Raw genomic sequence first — 19907 nt, 5'->3', positions numbered from 1 at the left:
AATTCAGAATCTTATTATTTAGCTGATCTTAAGTGGAGACATAGGCCAATATTAGTATTTACTCCAATATCAAGATGAGGCTTTCCATGTGTCTAGTTCTCATAGTGTCAGAAGATATTTTCCCTCATTCCTTGTTTTAGATACCCATCCTCTTAATCCCGTATTACACATAACTTCTTAAAAAATTTTACTGTTTAGCGAAGACATAGGAAAAAATATTAGAAAAGTCTGGTTCATGGGTGTACATAATGTTTTTTGTATTTTTGGTCTAAATCACTCATAAATGAATTATGTGAGATGTGTGTGTGAGAACGCTCATTAGGAACCAGAGTAAATCTATGGATCAGAGATCATAGACAATTTTCGTTGGGACTACCTTATTTAGCTATAATCAGCTACAGTGAGACTTGGCAGGTAGCACAAATGGCATCTGGTTGCTGAGCCATTACAAGTACTTTCATCTGGTTGAACAAAACCTTCGTCTGATCAAACTCCCTTGCTGCTTCAGTGTGAAATACATGATTGCTTAAACCAGCACTTAGTAGTTAGGATTAGTAGAATGGTGTGAACTGTAATGCCTGTGTTCTCTGACTACTTTGTAATAAGAGAAAAGAAACCAAAGCAAACCCTGAATGGGTAACCTTCCTGATCACTTCTTCTCTCTCTTCCCAATCAGTTTTGCATTTACTGGTCGCACGTGGACTTGTAGCTAGGGTCTCACATTGTAGCCCTGTCAGAAGGGAGGCTCTGTGCTGCTTTACTTGGACCATTAATTACTCTCAATCCAATTAAGCATTGACATGCAATGGGGTCTTGGTATCTTTTTCCTTCTGTGTAGCAACACGACGTCATCCAAGATTACCAGATTAGAAGTGTTGTCTCTCCCTTGTCTAGATTCAAGAAGAGCTGCCTAAAGTAGATCTGAGGAAGAGTCCTTGAATAGGCCTGGAAGAGAAATGGAGCTTGCAATCTCACACTGAAATTTATAGCTAGATGTTGGCTAACTCTTTCCAAAATACTTTCCTGACCTTTCTGAGATTAGCTTTTTGAAAGAGCCAAAGAGAAGAATCTTCAGAATTCCTTTTACGTATTGTCTATTTCTGCTGAACTTGAAAGCATGAATAATGGAAAAATACTCAAACCTTAACTGTGGTGACACAGTTTGAATGGCTTGTGGCCAAACACTGTAAAAAAACCAAGGTCAGAATAAGTTAATAACGAGCCTCCAGGTGCAGTTTATCTTCTGCCTGTGTTTGAGTAAAGAAGGTGCCCAGTTACTATGAGCCAAAAAAATAACCCCTTAGCCAGTAAGTCATGAAGTTGGAATTCTTCCTCTCTGATGCTGCAAAACTGTAAGTGCAACTGAGGTTATAGAGATAGAAGTGGTCCTGTGGTCCTGAAACTCTCTATAGAAGGGGATCTCTGACACTTTTCTGTGGATGTGTGAGCAGAAGTGGTTGGCGATTGCCTCTGTCAGCTTTCGCCCTTCTTCTTTTGTCATAGGGGAAGATATTCCCTGCTGTTAGTTAAAAGTGTTTGAACTCATTCCACCCCACAGGGCTCCTGTATGATGTCTGATTTCTTGTCACTTTTCATGCTGGCTTTAAAACTGGATCTATCCAGATGACTCAGAAGGCTGAACTTTCAAATCCAGGTCTGATCATCTGTTTATCATGTAGCACTCCATTTCCCAAGTTCTGTATTTGCCTGACAGCTCAGTTCTGAGACTTTGTCTAGCTCCTAAGTTTCAAGCATTGTCAAAACTGGCAAATGTAGATCTTGCCTTCCAAACAGCGAGGAAGTTACTTTAACACCATCACTAACTTTGCCTCTGGTTTACTAGTCCAATGGCACACTACTGAATCTCCTTTTGTCCTGTGAAGGGAGTCTGAAGAAATCAGCTTGTGTTTTTCATTACATGTTTGTTCAGCCTTCTGAGGATGTCAGGAGCTGTGAACAGCAAATGCCAAGTGATTGCCAGGAAGAAGGCTGCTGACTGCAGTCCATCATAGACAGAACCCTTCTGTGTAGCTGCCACTGCCTTGCCATGCACATACCGACGATATCTGATTTTGATTATAGTCTCTCCTCTGATGATAGTGCTGTCTCGGGTTCTCCTGGAGACATAGTCTTGGTCAAGTGAAAACATAAGCAATGGTGTAGTCAAGGACAAAGTCAGTCAGTCTCCCCCAGATTCCAGTCTATTGACTCGTCTTTCTTCCTCATTTGGAGTGAACTGAAAGGCAAACGATCTCCCTTTAAATGAGCATAACTTGCTGTATTATGTTAGTCTAGACAAAGGAAATCAAATTAATTAGCAGAAAGACTGCAAATGTGCTGTGGAGGAGGACCTGTCATTAGAGTACCTCATTCAGGCTCCTGTGGCTTGCTGTGTATTCAGAATGATAGCTCTGGTCTTTCTCTCTGCAGAAGAGAAATAGAATAATACTAGGCTTCAATTAGAGACAGACTATAATTCAGTCATGGGCAAGGAGAGGGGGAGGTGAGTAGGAAGACGGCTGCTCAGCAAGGCCTAAGTCATAAAACATAAAATCCCGGTTTAACATGGCAACAGATCCTTCTGTGATTGAATTACAGCCTTCATAGTCAGTAGCTGGTCAGGTCTGTAAACCAGAATACAGACAGAACAAATATTTACATTCTGTGTGTAATGACAGAGGGAGAATCACTGATCTGAGCATGAATCAAAGCCACAAGAACATAGATGTGGGACAGCCACGTGTTGCCAGCAGTGTGAAGTGGGAGGGGTAAAGTAAATTTCCAGTATTTGGATGTTAAATTTCCTACAAATCATCCTGTAGCATTTAACTGAAAATTTTTCTTCTATTTACTTTTAGTTGTGACACACACTGCCAATAACAGTGCATAAATGGCAGTTTGCCCTTTCATTCTGTGTGCTAAATGTTTTCTAATATTTCTGGAAAGTTAATTTGAAGTGTACAGGTATTTAGCATTTCATGTTGATAGTGCATATATAATTAAAATTTTATTTGTATTCCTGACTTCATATCATCTCAAAAGATTTTTTTCTTCTGACAAGTGTTGAGCTGCTGTGATTTATTTTGGTCCATTTGACAACTGTGAGAGTCAAAAAGGTTACTGTCAGTTTAGAAATACCAATAGACATGTAGTGAAGTAAAAATTCTTTTTTATGTGTTAGAAAACAACTTAAAAACAAGGGTCAGAATATTTCTAGACTGAAGAACTTGCAGCAAAGTATCAACTGGTGCACGGACTAGGGTAGGCAAGATGCCATGTAACTCTAAAGGTTTTCAACTCCAAATATCACATTTGTTTATGGACTTGAAAAACACAGAAAAAAACCCCAACCTGTCAGAGCACAAGGTTGCTGCACTTTTCAGCCCTTGTAGGTGTGAATGATATTTTAGTTGCACACATCAAGTTTTCTTGCAGAGACCCTGAGTGAACAGTGTTCCCTTCAGAGCACAGCCCGCAGCTGAGTTAAACATTTGAAACGAAACTAATTAAACAGGGATTGTGATGGGCCATTGGTTAACCCATAAAAAGTAACTGCAAAAGTAAGCCAAGCAGAGGGCTGGTGCTCTTAGGAAAAGAAGAAGAAAACATCTGGTAATTCTCCAGCTAAATTTGTGAACAAAAGGAGTTACAGAATATTACAGGATCAATCCAAGGATAATACCATGTGTGGTGTGCAGCAGTGACTTGTTCCTGCTTGGCATCTATTGACAGAGTGCAAACAAGCTTTATACTCTTAGGCCAGCTTTCACCCTGGGTGAGAGAATGTATTAAAAAATGTATTAAATGGATTTGAGGTGACCTGCTGCTGTTTCAAGGTGTCTTGTGTTACATGTGAACATAAGAGCTCATGAACTCTGATTTTCTATGGGTGTCTTCAGTGCTCCAGTCCAGCACAGTAACCCTAAATGTTCCCTTTACTACTCACTACTCCTGTTCTAAATTGTGATACCATTGATTTGTTCTGCCCATCTCCTTCCCTGAAGTATTTTTCATGCCTCTCTCTGTACCCTAGGAGATAAAACACACTTAGTGCAGTGCAATAGAAGTTTCAAACCTGCCTTGCTGTCCAACTCATTTGAAGTTTGGCAGAGGAAAAAACAAATTAATTGTGAGGAGGTGTCAGATGTGTTGCTTATAAACTGAAGGAATGGCAAAATAGGAGGAGAGGATTCCCTAGATTTAGCCTCACTGAGGAGAAAAAGTGCTTTTCTGTGAAACTAATAACTTTGGTGAGGCTCTTAGTTATGTGTTTGTATGGCATAGACCTGGTTGGAGCTAACAGGCTACATGGGGTCAACACTAGTTTTATTTGCTCATTAGCATAGGTCTGCACTCTGTCCCCAGAACTGCTGTAAGTTTTAGTCAGGAGGACTGATGCTTTGTCAGGCAAATTTCACCAGAGATGAATGTAAATGAAAAATGCTCCAAGCAATAAATCTATGCCATTTTTAAGACAACTATATGAAAATACAGCTGGAATGATTCTTACAAGTGACAAATTGGAAAGTAGTGGGATATATAGCTGAAATTTTGTTCGTATGGGAATTTGCATACTACCTAATAGAAAGATTAGCCTGTGGGATATTGGGATTGGAGCAATTCTTATTTGAACCATCTGTGTTTCAGCTCTATAAATAGGATACTGGCTTACAGAAATTCAAAATATAAAGACTAGACCATCAATAACATTTTAGATTTTTCAAACAGGAGCATGACCAGAGTCATAATGTGGTAACTGAAGATAGCATCTTGACAGAGAGCCTGAAAGAATAAAACAATCTGAATCTACCAGAAAATCTGGAAAAATTAAATATTACTTCTCTACTGATTAATCTATTATTTATTTTATAAAAGATGACGTGCTGCCTGTTGATTTTGAGAAGTACCTGCATTTTCCTGATCATTAAGAGAAGCAAGCACTTCTTTTGAGCTTGTTTATGATGCTTCAGAGATCTCAGTTTTCTCCTAGAACAGAACTCATTCAAATGCCCTCTTTTTAGAATGGTGCAAGTACAGTAAGGAACATATATTGAAGATTAATGATCATTTCCCTTATTGAGGCTAGAAAATGAGCTGTGCATTCTAAAAGTAGTGTGTTGTTTGAAGCTACAAAGAAATGAAGCTCCTAACTCCATCCCTGTTCTATCAAAACTCAGGGAAACTATATTGGAAATTTTCATACAAAACAATTTTCATTTACAAGAGTATAATGTTTTTAAAGAAAAGCTTGCCTAAGGCTAGCAAATCTCTATTTCTCTGCAAAAAATTACAAGAGTATTGGTGCCATGCAGTGCAATTGAAAAATATTGGATACAGTCCATTCTCAGTTAATTTCTGACCTCCAGTAACTCACTTCCCTTTTGAGCTCAGTTCTGGTCCTGCCATATGTTGGTCACCAAGTCAGTCTACAAACATTTGAAGTTGTGTCGTTTAGTCAGGCATTGGTCTTGGATGAGATTTCTGTGTTCTGTTGTAATGCAAACAACAAAAATATAATGGAGACTGTTCATTGCAAAATAGTCTTTTGTAGCATCGATTCTCCAGTGAGGAAGCAACGAAATGAGCCATTGTATTTAAATGCTGAACTTTCCCCATTCTTGGGTTGACTTTCCTCCTTTCCAACAGGCCGAGGGATGGTCACAAATAAAGACATTTGCTTAAGTCACCGCTTCCCTTCATATTTAGTTTTTAGTTTCCCAAGGGCAGAAGTCTGCTGTGTTCTCCTGAATGAAATGCTGCCAAATGGGAGTGTAACAGCTGCGTTCAACACAGAAGAATAAAGTTGAATGTAGGCTGTTTTTACTTGCTGTTTTGCAGTTTTACAGAACTGAGTTGCCTCTCTGGGGCTCTTCATCTTGTGCTGAAAAGCTGAGAAAGACTGAGAAGGAGACAAAGTATCTTTTTAACTTAGTTCACTCTTGCAGGGAGACATTTTTTGGATTCATAGGAGAAGTATCAGTCCTTTCCAGAAAAGCTCTTCTTGTTGTATCCATCCTTCCACCCCCTGACTGTAGCATTCTTCAAAACCAGGTTAGGAGGAAGAGAATCAGTCTCATGGACAGCTAGCAGAAATCTGGTTTTATTTTGTGGGTTTTTCCCTCCTCCCACTCCCCCTTTTTTTCCCCAGTGTTGCATATGCTGCCAGTACTGATGACTACCCAGACACTTCTGAGTAGGACATCTCACTCTGCTTGGGACAATTCACATGTGCTCACCAGGCAGACATTTGTCTGTGGTTGGTTCTAAAACCACAAGTTCCTGAAGCTGAAATAGCAACAAAATTTAGGGCTTTTAATCATAATTATACAAAAAAACACCCCTTTTCCAGTTACCTGCTAGTATTCAATCAGAGTTGTATGTGTTCCTAATCCCCTAAAAAAGGCATTTCTATATTACCACAGGTACTATGGATGACTTTGCTTTTACATTTCTCAAAGCTTTCGTTCCTTCTCTTCATTTCACTTTTCCTGTTTTAAAGTGATAAATGCTGACACAATTGTTGAATCAAAATCTTTGCTACTGATAAATACAGGATCATATGAAGTTGATGGTATCTTTCTTCACTGTCTTACCTGGCTAACATTTAGCCTTAAAAAGATCCCAAACCAACAAAACTTGCAGCATTGTTTCCTGCACTATTTTCTTCTAGTTGGGCCCTCAGTAATTGCATCTATTATATGTATGTGTGTTTTTTGGGAAGCGCTGGTATTTATCATGGACATAATCACAGAGGACTAGAAAGGTTAGGAGGAACCACAGTGGGGGATCTGGTCCAACCTTCCTGCTCAAGCAGGGTCATCCTAGAGCACATTGCACAGAATTGCATCCAGACAGTTCTTGAATGTTTCTAGTCAGGGATACTCCAGGACCTCTCTGGGCAATCTGTTCCACTGCACCCTTATCCGCACATTGAAGAAGTCCTACTTCATATTCAGATGAAACTTCCCATGCATCAGTTTCTGCCTGTTGCCTCTTGGCTTGTTGCTTGGCACCACTGAGAAGAGCCTGGCTCCATCCTCTTGGCACCCTCCCTTCACAATCTTTTAGGTATTGATGAGGTTCCTTCTCAGTCATCACTTCCTGAGGCTGAACAGGCCCAGCTGCCTCAGCCTTTCCTCATAAGGGAGAGGTTCCAGTCATTTAGTCTTCTTTGTTGTACTGAGGTGGATGTTGTGAGAGACAGTGTTGAAAGCCTCACTAAAGTTGAGGTAGACAATATCCACTGCTCTCCCCCCATCTATATAGGTTGTTGTTTCATGGCAGAAGGCAATCAGGTTGGTCAAGCATGATTTTTTATTTGTGAATCCATGCTGACTTCTGATCGCATTCTTGTAATTCATGTGGCTAGAGATAGACTCCAGAATGAGGTGCTCTATCACTTCTCTCAGGGTTGAGGTAAGGCTGACTGGCCAGTAGTTCCTTGGGTTCTCCTTTCTTGCAGTTTTTGAAGACTGATGTGACATTTGCTTTCTTCCAGTCCTTAGGCACCTCTCCTGACTGCCATACCCTTTCAAAGATCATCATGAGCAGCCTCACAATGGTGTCCACCACTTCTTTCTGCACTCATAGATGCAGCCTGTCAGGGCCCATGGACTTGTGAATGTCAAATTTGCTTAGGTGTTCTCTAACCCAATCCTCCTCCCTTCCAATATTCCTTTATGCTGGTCTCCTGGGTCAGAGATGCCTAAGAGATGTCGTATCAGACCAATCCAAAGATGTTCAGTAACTCTGCGTCCTCTGTTACCAGCATCCCCACTCCATTTAGTAATGCATCCACATTATCCTTGGTTTTCCTTTTGCTATAGTTACATTTGAAGAAGCTCTTCTTGTTCTCATTGACATACTTGGCCAGATTTAATTCCAGATAGCCTCAACCTTTCTTGTCTCATTTCTAATTCTCTGGCAACCTCTCTATATTAATTTGAAGTGGCCTAACCCTATTTCCATCTCCTTAATCATAAAAGTATGTCAAAATACCAGGGCTGACTTCATCAATACTTTCCTTCCCCTCTCTCTGGTCTCCTGGAACTATAGTTTACAGCCAGGTTCTTCAGTGACTCTCCTCACAAACTCTTGGTTCCGGCTTTAAAAAATGAGAAACTTCTCTCTATTCTTCCAGTACTAATACCAAAAAAACACCCAACAACAACAACAACAAAAAAAACAAAAACAACCAACCAACCAACCAAAAAAAACCCCCAAAAAACAAAAAAAAAAAAAAAAAACCCAAAACCAAAAAAAACAAAAAACAAACCCACAAAAAAACCCCAAAAAACCCCTACAGATTTAAATGCTGTGCAAGATATGAAGTGTATGAAGAGCCAAATACTGTAAATCAGTACTACAATATTTAAGTCAATATACTTGATGAGAGTGCAAAGAACTGCAGGAGTAGTGTGATTCTGTAACACTAATGAAGTGACCAGCTACATTTAAACAAATTTCGAATGAGCTTGTCTTAAGTTCCTGAAGGAAAGAATAGTTCAGTGGTTTAAACATGAATTTCTGCTGGGAGTAAAGGCAGATAAGAAAGAGAGAGGACAAGATGAGAAGGAAAAACCCAGCATTCAAGCTGGCTAGTTTTAGTTTCAAGGGTTACTTTACTTTCCAGTTTTCTTCATTATTCCTTCTGTCCTAAAAATAGCACATAACACATTGCTGAAAGACAGGAATAATTGGCTGAGTTATTAGTTCCTCTTATATTTTTGTGCATGGATGAAAAATTCTTCTAAACTCCCAGTCTTTTCAGGGAAAATTCAAGATAAAGCTCTTGGTAGTAGAAAATCTATTCAGTGAGAGCTGAATTAGTACAATGGAACATCCTTTCAACTAGCGTAGACTGTCTCCACCAGTGTCTTCTACATACTTCCATTTTGTTGATTTACTTTATTTTTCAATAATTTAAGTTCATTGTTTCCAGGGACTGTCTTGATAAGGGGAACTTATAAGTTCTGGCATTATTGGGGAAAACTGTCCTATTCTGAGGAATGCAGGCTGACATTGTTGAAACATAACTTCATCTCCCCCTTTCAAAAAACAAAGCAAGAGCTTGCACAGTAGAGTGTGATTCCTGAGGACCTTGCCTGGTTCCTTCAAAACTTTGTGATGTGCCCTGTAGGCAGTCTTGACTCTCTGGGAGAGAGGCATTGGTGCAAGAGAAAAGGATGGATCTCCTTTGTGGAAGGGAGAGAGAAAGATGGAGAGGAGGAAGGATCTCCACTCAGTCAAGCCAGTGAAGGTACTAGGAATTTATTAAGTCTGAAAGAAATGTTTTTCCCCCCAACCATCCTGTTAGGGCTGTGATGCAACAAAATAGCTTTCTTTCAAATCACTGTAGAAGGTTCTTAGAGGACAAGAATGGAAAAATTTCTGCCTGTAAATTTCAGTAATGGCATTAGTTATTTTTGTTTAAATAATTGCTGCCTTTTGTGTTTTGTGCAGTGGTTTTGAAAAGTGATGTGTTGTACTCCCAGGACACGGTAACTACTGCTACACTGCAGATCTGAATAACTGAATCCTAGCTGCAGTATTGTGGTTTTTAAATTTTTAAAAGTTTGGTCTGCCCAGCCTCCTGCATGTTTTGTTGTTGTAGCTGGCCTCACTCTTGGCAATTTAGTAATGGGAATCTATTAATGATGGAATGACTTAATAAGACACCCATGTCTCTGCAACAGGAGATACAATACAGTATTCAGTTATTGCTAATGCTGTTGTTACATGGGAGAAATAGTTTCCAAAGGATAGTTAAAAGAGAAAGGTTTGCACCAAATACCTCCTTCGCACACAGATGCCTGATTAGTCTTTATTGAAATCTTTATGAGAACATTGTACCATTAAAATCATGCCTAACTATTAATAAATTAAATAAATAGCATTTTTGGCTTCCTGGTAGAGAATTTGATATTTCCTGGCTATCCACATCTGTTGCTAAAGCCAAGTTTTAGTTCTTTGAAAAGCTATTGCCTGGCTTGTCTTCAAGGAACACTTCTTGTGTCCCATCTTAAATATGAGAACTAACCATGTACCTCGTGTTCTTACATTACTATACATATGACTGGTTTATACAGATTCTTTTTCTGACTAGGTATAATGTGAAAGTAAGGGGGGCCTAGAAATAATTTTTTGGTAACAGAGCTTCCTGGATTCAGCCGTGCTCAAGTGACTTGTAAGGAGAGCTCTCAAGTCTCTGAAGTTTGCAGGGTAGAAATTGGAAGCAAATTATACAGGTGGTCAAATGTGGCCATCTATGTACTGTACTACGTAATGGGACCTGATTTAATCTAGTCTGTAATGCCTGCCTTTTGCTAGTAGTTACAGAGAAATATTTGGGAAGCTCTTCAGCTGTTAATTAAATTAAAATTTTTCAAAAAAAAAAAAAAGAGAAAAAAAACCCACCAAACTCTAAATTTTTTTTTATCATCTTCCCAGCCACTGGCTCTTACAGTACTTGAGGCTGTGCTTCTGATGGGTGTATGATAGGTTTATAATACTAAATCTTCATGAATCCAAACTGTAAACTGTAATTAAGCTGAATAGGTAGAGTCTCAAATTCCATGCTAAAACAGATTTTGTGGGTTTGGATTTTTTTGGTTGTGGGTTGGTTTTTTGGTTTTTGTTTTTTTTTTTTTGTTTGTTTGTTTGTTTGTTTTTTTTGGTTGGTGGGGTTTTTTGGTTGTTGTTGTGTTGTGTTTTGTTTTAAATTGCCTGCAACTTTTATTTCTGAATTCCCTCCAGAAAGGTCTGGTGAGGAGATGATTCTATCATACCTATATCAGAGAGGTGTATGCTTTCAGGAATGCTGATAATGCTGAGTGCTTTGTAGGTGCTACAAAGTAGGTGCTACAAAGTAGGTGCTAAAGCAAACAAATGGGTCTCACACCTCCTGGTTTCCTGAGCAGCTTATATAAAATATCACAGTGATCTTTCAGTTATAGCCTTCTTTCTTTCTGTCCTCTTGCAACCTTGAAGTAGATTGATCTTCAAAACAGGAATTCCTAGTCAGTATCTGCATCATGAGCTGAGAAACTGGTCATGACTTTGAAAACTAGAGGAAACATCAGAAAGGCCATTCAGCACAGATGGGCACTGGTGTTACCTTCTGCCCTGCCTTTCACACCATAGCACCCAATTTTTCTCAGGGGGACTTCTCTGAAAATGATGACCTTGAATTCTGAAAGCAAATCCAATACTCCACTTCAGAGAGAACTTCCTTAAGTGCAAAACTATGAGCTATTTTGGGGGTTACATTACTGCCTGTCCTGCTCTGGAGCTGGATTAATTTCAAGAATGCATGAGTTATAGGGCCAGGAGGTCAGTATGAAAAAGGGAGCCTGCATTGGTAGGTACTTTATGACACAGTAATTGGATACAAAGAAGAAATAAAACTAAGGGCAGACACAGTGATCCTGGGTCTTCCCCTCCTAGCAGTGACCTGACCTCTGAATGACAGCTGGGTTTTGACATTCTTGCTTCCATGGCCAAGGATTTTTCACACTCCTGGGCCTGATAGCCCAGCTCCAGCATGCTGGGTTTGATGAGTTTATGAACTCATACTTGATGCTAATTTGCTTATCTCAGGGAGAAAAAACTTGGCATGTGATATGTAAATGCAGGCAGGCCTTGTTGGGCGTCTTGTCTATGGTTAAGTTATTCTCAGCTCATGCACTGGAAAAAAGGTGTGGGGGAAACTGGCAGCAGCTGACAACAACGCTTGAAGAAGTTGAAAATAGCCACAAGAGATCTGCCACTAGGTCTGCTATGAGGACCCCCAGTGCAGCAGGAATGGGGGGGCCCAGGCTGGCATTGGTGCACATTGTAGGGGCGTTGGTCTCCTGAGGCAGTTCTCACTTGCATGGTCTCAGCCACATGCTGTTTCATTCTGTTCCATCTAAGTAGGGCAGAACAGCCCTGTCCTTGCCAAAAGCCAGATTCTTCTTCAATACGTTTTGTATTTCTTCTCATCGCACTCTGTCTGCAGACAGACAGCATTCACCATCCTGCTTTGGGTTCAAATTGAGTTTGCCAAAAGGTTGTCTTTCTCTTGGAGTCCTGAAGTTTCTCTTCTCTTTGCATGTGAGCACTGAAAATATATGTGTAGTCCTTGGCAAGTTGCTGGCACCGTGTGACCCTGTTTGCACCCTTACTTGCTTGAATAGGGGATTTGTATGCCAGGGCTTAGAAAGGGGTGATTTGCAGGCTAGTAAGGGGTAACACTGTGATTAGAAATTCCACGATCTGACAGAATGCACATTTGACCTGCTAGTGTAGAATAGATTATTACGCCGTTATGTAAATATTTTAAAGTTCAAGTTTGATAAGGATCAATGACAGAAATAGGTGGTGTGTTCCTACCTGTCTGTAAAAGTACTTGCATGTATTGCAGTGTTTGGTTTATAACTGTACAATAGTGGCTTTGATTAATAATGCTTTATTAGTTATAAACACAGACTTACTGAATAAATCCTACTTACTCTATTGAATGGCTCTCCATGCCTACATAAAACCATTTAAGCAATCAGAATAGTGCTATAGTATTTCTCTATATTGTAGACTTTGTTGTTAGCTCTCTGTCAGCTTTCCTGAATTCCTACATAGGATTTCTGTTTGACCACCACTCTTGGCACAAAAAGGAAACATGTCCTTTCAAGTTTCATTTTATGAAGAGAAAGGACAGGCGTGGTAACATGGGGTTTCATAGAATTGTAGAGTCATGAAAGTTGGAAAAAACCTTAAAGATCATCCCAAGAAAAGAGGAGGGGGTGAGGGAAAGGGTGTGTCTCTCCTTCTGACCTTTGCTGTCCTCTTCTATGCCAGGATCAGAAAAATGAGACTGGAGAGGCAGTATCCCTTGTGTTCAAAAGAGTAGAAGAGTATGCCTGAGAAATGTGGCATAAGGCATCTTGTGGAGAGCTCACCTCTGTCTTTTTCTAGAAGACAAAGGTTTGTAAATCTGGTTTCTTTTCCTCCCCTTTCTATATAAAACACAAAGCACTGGGAATCAGTTGTTTTATCTACTACTGAAATGCAGCCATCAGTGCAGAATAACATGAGAACAATTTGAAAGGGAGCATGGAACACTATATTCAACTGAAACTAATTACCTGATTAGGTTTTGGCCTGGCTGTGTGGGTTGACATCCAGTGGACTTGGCAACAATACCTGCCTGTAAAGCCAAGTCTAGTCTTGCTTCGTTTAAAGACCTTGGACAAAACTTCTGGACTTGCATGCTGAATGCTAAGCAGTGTGAAAATAGGCCACTGATTTAAAGTACCCATGGCTACAGTGGGCGTTCAGTGGGGAGACAGCATGGTTGCAGATAAATGAACTTTTTTGTGGTTTAGAAATACTGATTTCCATTTAAAGGTGGTTCTCTTTCAAGCAAACACTTGGGTGAAATTTAACTCTGCATCAGAACATCCTCTGTTTACAGCTATACGATTGGCACTTTTGTTTCCTTCAGCACTTCAGGCTTCTCCCCTTAGAAACTTAGTCCAAGTCTGACATTGAGATCTTGTAGACTTAGAAAATAACTTTCAGCAGTGTCATCTATCTGCTAGAGTAGTTCCTTTTCTTTATCTCCACAGAAGTTAAACATGTTAGGTCTGCTTTATTAGGTGAGAAGCATTTGTTACTGCTATTCTTGTCTTCTTTTGCACCTTTACTGCAAACACTTTTTTGATCTTTTGGTGTCATTGTTTGGAAAGTGACATGTTTCCCAGATGACAGTACCTTTGCAACATCTGAAGTGTCTACAGTGTTAGACATTATAATTACTAGTGTGATGGTAGTTTTTTTTGTCTAGGTATCTCTCTAAAAGAAAAAAAAATCATTCCAATGATTAAAATCACTGGAAGGGTTTGAAGCTTTACTGTGAAGAGAGGGATAAGTCTTTCTTCTGTACACTGTAAAAATATTCAGTAAGAATAAAGAAAGACTTGGAAGTGTTCTGGTTTCCAAATGGGAAGCTTCTGTGTACCCACTTCTGGCACTGAAGAGACCCTCTGTTCTCTTTTCCCAGGGAGATTGATATGAAATGAACTGCCAAATGAGCAGTTCACTAGTGACTTTATAGGGGAATTTAGTACACCTAGTCTGATATTCTGGAAGCACATTGAGACCCATTACTGAAATGAATTGGACAAGAGCTGGTAAGAGATGTTCCACACAGAACAAGAATACGTTAATAGACAACCATAGAAAAAAATATTTCTGCCATCTGGCTGACTATTTTAACTTAGCAACAAGCTTATGCTCTAACCTATTCCTTAAAATCTAAAATAAATATTGAATCCTCTCATGTTTACAAACCTTCTTAAACCATTTGTCCAAGAGGCCTCGCAGTTGTGAAGTTCTCTAAGTTGTGTTTAAGCATTTCCTCTTACTGCAAAAATAAATCCATCAAGGTTTTGGCCTCATACAAAGACAACAAATACAAGCCTGTAAGTGCCATAAGAGCCCCAAGAAACTTCAGAAGCAATTTAAAATAATGAAAATAGTTTTTTGGACATTCCCCTGCTACTTCTGTGGGGAATGAGGCTGGGCGGGTACTCGGGGGCTGAAGAGACATGGGCATGCACTTTGTGTAACCTGGTATTCCCTTCCCCTTTCCCCTGCCATCCCCAAATCAGCTCTCACCATCTTGGCAAAAGTTTCTTGAGCCTTTGCTAGCCAGGCTCTTGCCCAGCTGTTTGGCCCAGGATTTCACAGAGAAGGAGGAAACGTTTCTGGCTGAAGCTTTTGTAAAACCACCACTTCAGCCACCAAAGCATCAAAGTCCCTTTTCACAGAGAAGGAGGAAACGTTTCTGGCTGAAGCTTTTGTAAAACCACCAAAGCATCAAAGTCCCTGTGGGGAAAAAACAAGTAGTTGGAGAGTTTGGGGAGGGGTGAGGGGGAGCAATGTGACTTTCCAAAGGGCCTGGCCTCTTCCTGATAAGTAATCACCCTAGCATAGAGATAATCTAGGAAAAGTGATGGGATTATAAAGATGATAAGATCTCCACTTCTTCTAAAAGCATGCGTGAAGTACCAACTCCATTCCAGTTCTGTGGTTTGAAAATATGATTCTCCTAACAGTGGCTCATGTTGCCTTTGCAGGATGGTTTGGAAATTTGCCCTGTCCGTTTTTCTGATGGCAGCACTGGTTCGAGTAATGGACACCAGGAAGAACCGCCCTGCAGGTGCCATTCCCTCCCCGTACAAAGGCAGCAGCAGCAACCACTCGGAGCGGAGGCAGCAGCTGAACAAGGAGGTTTTGGCCTCCAGCCAGGAGGCCCTGGTGGTCACCGAGAGGAAGTACCTGAAGAGCGACTGGTGCAAGACGCAGCCGCTGCGGCAGACTGTCAGCGAGGAGGGCTGCATCAGCCGCACCATCATCAACCGCTTCTGCTATGGGCAGTGCAACTCCTTCTACATCCCGCGGCACGTGAAAAAGGAGGAGGAGTCCTTCCAGTCCTGTGCTTTCTGCAAGCCACACAAGGTCACCTCTTCGACCGTGCAGCTGGAGTGCCCCGAGCTGGACCCACCGTTCCGACTCAAGAAAATTCAGAAGGTCAAGCAGTGCCGGTGCATGTCTGTGAATCTGAACAGCTCAGGCAAACTGTGAGAACAGGCACATAGCTGCTGCTTGGTGTTGTCTCCATCAGCTTTACTGCTGCGTCTCCTCTCCCACTGAGCAGACTATCCATTTTGTTGGTTTGTTTCTTCTTTTCCTATTTTTTTTTTTTTTTTGGTGTTTTCTTTTCTTTCAGGAGGCATCTCTCCAGCAAGGAAAGGCTCCTTGTCACTTGCCTACTGGAATAGCGCTTTTTAACCAGCTGTGTTAGGCACTTCATCACAAAGTTTCATAGTATTTTAAATATCATCTGGCAGTTGAATCTTCTGGAGTGGAGCAGGCTCACAGAAGTTGGGATTGATCATCTAAGTGACCAGTTGGCTGAATCCAGCATTAAATGTTTCCACTGTGTGGAGTAAAGCCCTCTGCCCTACACTCCAGTTCCCTCCACAAGTTGAGAACACCTTCCCTGTGCTTTGGTCTGGAGCTTGCTTCTCTCACTTGGAAGTGCTGGGGTGCTGCCCAGGACTGGGGAACACAGATGAGGGAGAGTAACGAGGAGCAATGTGTGAAAAGCAAGTGAGACTTTCCAATGAGGCTCCTCTCCTTAAGACGGCTTAATTGTGCAATGACAAATGATTCTGGGCTTGTTGTCTGAACGGCAGATCAGAAGCAAGGGAAAGAGGGTGAGGCGCTGGGTCAGCCACGGTGACCACAGAGCAGACTGAGGGTGGGTTCTGATGCTGTTGTGGTTAGAGTATATTGAACACATGGCCTCTGCAGCAGTGTTTATTTTGTAACCTAGCTATAGTAAACAGCTGTTTAAAGTATTATAGACCTAGCCATGTATATTTTTCTTGTGGCAGAGTATGCCAGCAATTAAAATATGTTAACAGACTCAGTTGCTAGGTCAGCTGCCTGGCTTAAAATGGACATGGTTTTACTATGCTTTCGGTAGGTTTTTGTATGTTAGATATGTGTGTGTGTTTCTTACTTCAAAAAGGACAACATCCATTTATGACCTTATATTTATGCCTGCTCAAACCAGGGGAGGTGGAGGGGTAGTGGGAGAGAACACTTAAGGGAATGATGTGTCCCCAAAGGTATAAAAGCACTGTCACACAAAGGACAAAGTTTGGTCATTGCTGGACTGAATACAAAAGCTACATAAGTGTCATCAAGTTTTGGGAGTGGTGTCTCACCCATGATTGTAAACCATGTTAATGCATTAGTGTTAAAGGACAAACGCCTCAATCAGTGCTGCTGGAATGGGTCACAGCTGTGGGAGCAGGGAGAGAGTAAGTTGTAATTGCTACACTATTGGTGGTCCACTCAATTTTTGAGACCTGCACAATAAGTGTTGGTGAACACTTGCAGTTCATTTTAAATCATGCTATGTTGTTATTCAGTTGATGGAGTTTAAGATGTCCTGTATATCCCATTTCTTACAGTTCTGATTTGTATTAGTCCCAGCTGCATTAAAATCCTGTCTCAAATCAGCCCCTTCCCCCAAACCAAAGCCAGTGCGCACGCAGTTGTCTGAAGCTTACAAATTAAAAATGACACGCCGACTCCCTGTGCATGTCGCACAGCTCAGCATCTGCAGCCTGCTGCCGGAGCCCCTCCCCGCCAGCCTCTTTGCATGCAGCCACTTCAAGGGGTTAATGTGTTCACTGTTGCCAGCCAGGGCTTCAGAGCCACAGGTCCCCATGATGTGACACAGGCCTCCCTAAGAGGCTTTGAGGACTGATCTCCACAAGAGCTCCAAGCGGTTTACAGGGACTGCTGTGAGCAGGGTGAGGTTGGTTGGGTCTGGCAGCCCTGTTACATGAACAGACGTCGCTTTTCTGCCGGGACCTTCCAACGTGTCAGAAGTGCACAGGGAGATTCCTCACGCAGGGAATGCTTTAGGGGCTGTAGCTGCTGCCTTGTGGCATCGTGCCAGCCCCTGGATGGCCCCAATTCAGACTAGTCTTGAGAGTGTGGGTGTGGGTGGGATGCAGATGGGGAAGGTGGCAATATAGTCTACTTAGACTCTGGGGATCTCAGTCTTCACTTGAAAGGAATCAACTGAAAGTCAGACATTTTGGACCAGAGAGAGAAAAGCACCCTAGTAAATTCACTTAAGAAAAACATGCAAGAATCTTTACCTTTAAGCTATGCCCTGCCTGGGTTTTTCACCAGTTTGCAATATGAATATGCTGCAGCTTAAAGCTCCTTCTAGGAGCTGTGTTTATGTAAAAAACTGAGTTGAGCTTGTAATGGTTAAAACTGTATTTAATTCTTGTTTTATAAATGAAAACAAAAAATGAAGAAATGCTTTAAGTATAATGTAATTATTTTATAGGTCAACTATTAAATTATAGATTAAATAATAAAGCTACTTTAGGGTTATATGGTATCCAGGTGTTTTGCTTCAACAATTTGTGTCCAACTGCTCTCTAATCAGTATATTCTCCAGCTTCCTTTTCATCCTCCAAAATATAGGTGAATGATAGCTCATCCTGACAGGTTGGGAAAACCTAACTACTTCTTCCCTTGTTTCCCACTCCCCTCAGAAGTACCTGGAAGGCAAGAGGGAAAAATAAAATGCATTATTCTTAGATTCTGGAGTTGATTTTTCATGCACTTATTCTGGGTTTTTTGGTAAACTGACAAACAAAGCTCCACCACTGGCTGAAACACTGCCATTGTTTGCCATAAGAGGAGTAACTGACCCAAATAATTTTGTTTAAAATATATACAGATTCTTATGTAACAGGCACCAAAGTACTCATAAGGAAAAAAATATTATATCCTGAGATATAGGTGAGGTTTAGTTGTTGCTATCAGCTCTTGAATAGGTTCAACATATTGGCAGGCAGTCCAAACACAGGGTAGTATTTTGGAGTTTGTGGTGTTTTTTTCCCTTACCAACCCAGAGATAATGCAGTTTCCCAAGGGAAGATTTCTGTGTGGAAAGGGAGCTGTCACATTGATTAATGAGCCTCCATGTGACCAGAAGAGATGCCTGTGATGGGTCTTGAAAGAAGCAGAACCTAGACCACAGCTAGCAAGGGAGGGCTGTGTCCTTTATGGCACTGTGCTTGTAGGAGCCCTTTTCTGTCTTCCCTTCTGTCCTGGCTTGTAGACACTTTCCCTGTCTCTTGCCCAAGTCTTTTCACAGTTCAGTGTTTGGAGACTTTTTTTTTTTTTTTAGTAGCTGTTCCTTTAGAGAATTAGTGTTTTCATTTGCCTTAGCTACCTAGTGTGGGCAGGGTCCCTGCTCAGACCCCCCAAGCGCCTCTGTCACTTGGCTCAAAGGGAGCTCAGCAGTCACCTCCTCAAATGCCCCTCTCTCATTCCCACTCATCTCTTGGCCAGTCTCCTGCTTTGCAGGTCATGGATTGCCCAGCACCCACCTGAACCTCTGCTGCTCGAGGCACAGCCCAGACTGCAGCTGCAGTTCTCTGTCTGTTGCTGACCAGCTGTTGAACCATTATCGTACCAGAGGCATACTCTGTGATCCAAAAATCTCCCACTTGTGGAAGCAAGCCAAGAACAAGGCAAATCTCTCTGAGGAGGTCAGACAGATGCAGTTACTTCTTAAAGCAGCCAGGTGCTACAGGACAAGGGAAGCGAGGAGGACAGTGCATGTTAAGCTCAACCACAGTGGGACTGCCATGTAGGTCCCAATTTGGCATGGGTGGCACGTGAAGTTTCTAAGAAGGTCAGTTTGAGCAGCAGCTGGGAATAAATAACAGTGCTGATGCAATTAGGACCCTTTATGTTCAGAAAGACAGCATTTTTTTGAGGCAATGGACTTACCTATGGATGTTCTTGCAAGTAGATTGGAAGAATATCAGATACAGGAACAGATGGGTCAGTTGTAAGCAAGAGAATAGCTTAGAGAACCTGTTCTGTAATGAGAATCCTCTTGATGGGTGGCTGACATGAATGGTATTGGGGTATGGTTTTCTCTTTTCTCCCTTTGCTGACTTGTTTACACTATATTCAGAAAAACTCAACTTCATCAGTTTTTGCTTATTTGGTCCATAGTTTAAAATTTGTGTAACTGAAGTAGCTAGTGTAGTGGCTTTGTCACAAATTTGGCTTTGCTTTTAACTTAGAGTCTGCAACAAAATAATTGCAATACAATGACTTGCTATATGTTTCTGTCAATGAAATTAATATTTGCTTCCAAGTTTTTAAGCTCATCACTGAAAAATTGGGCAAGAAAAAGAAGTCAGTCTGTGGAAGACCCTTCTAATTATAATTCCCACTGCCACAGTTGGTTAATACTTAACTAAGTTTTGGATGTGTTTTGGGATGATGAAAGCTGCTTCAAAAAAAGC

General features: G+C 41.1%; 1 protein-coding gene across 2 annotated transcripts in view; it reads left to right on the top strand.

The window, feature by feature from the left end:
* Positions 1-18774, top strand: part of GREM2 (gremlin 2, DAN family BMP antagonist) — a 41837-nt gene extending 23063 nt beyond the window's left edge. Inside the window, exons 2-3 of one of the 2 annotated variants that reach the window (XM_039707427.1) lie at positions 12835-12960; positions 15117-18774. In XM_039707427.1, the coding sequence (XP_039563361.1) occupies positions 12893-12960; positions 15117-15624 (576 nt within the window). In that variant the 5' untranslated portion in view covers positions 12835-12892 and the 3' untranslated portion in view covers positions 15625-18774. The remainder of the gene's footprint in view (positions 1-12834; positions 12961-15116) is intronic. The other variant, XM_039707428.1, reaches the window with a different exon arrangement.
* The last annotated feature ends 1133 nt before the right edge of the window (positions 18775-19907 follow it).

The sequence above is a fragment of the Passer montanus genome, unplaced genomic scaffold (assembly GCF_014805655.1).
Source record: "Passer montanus isolate IOZ18808 unplaced genomic scaffold, ASM1480565v1 scaffold2, whole genome shotgun sequence".
Classification (NCBI taxonomy): Eukaryota; Metazoa; Chordata; class Aves; order Passeriformes; family Passeridae; genus Passer; species Passer montanus.
The sequence above is the reverse complement of the archived record's forward strand: the minus strand, read 5'-3'. Positions and strand labels throughout refer to the sequence as shown.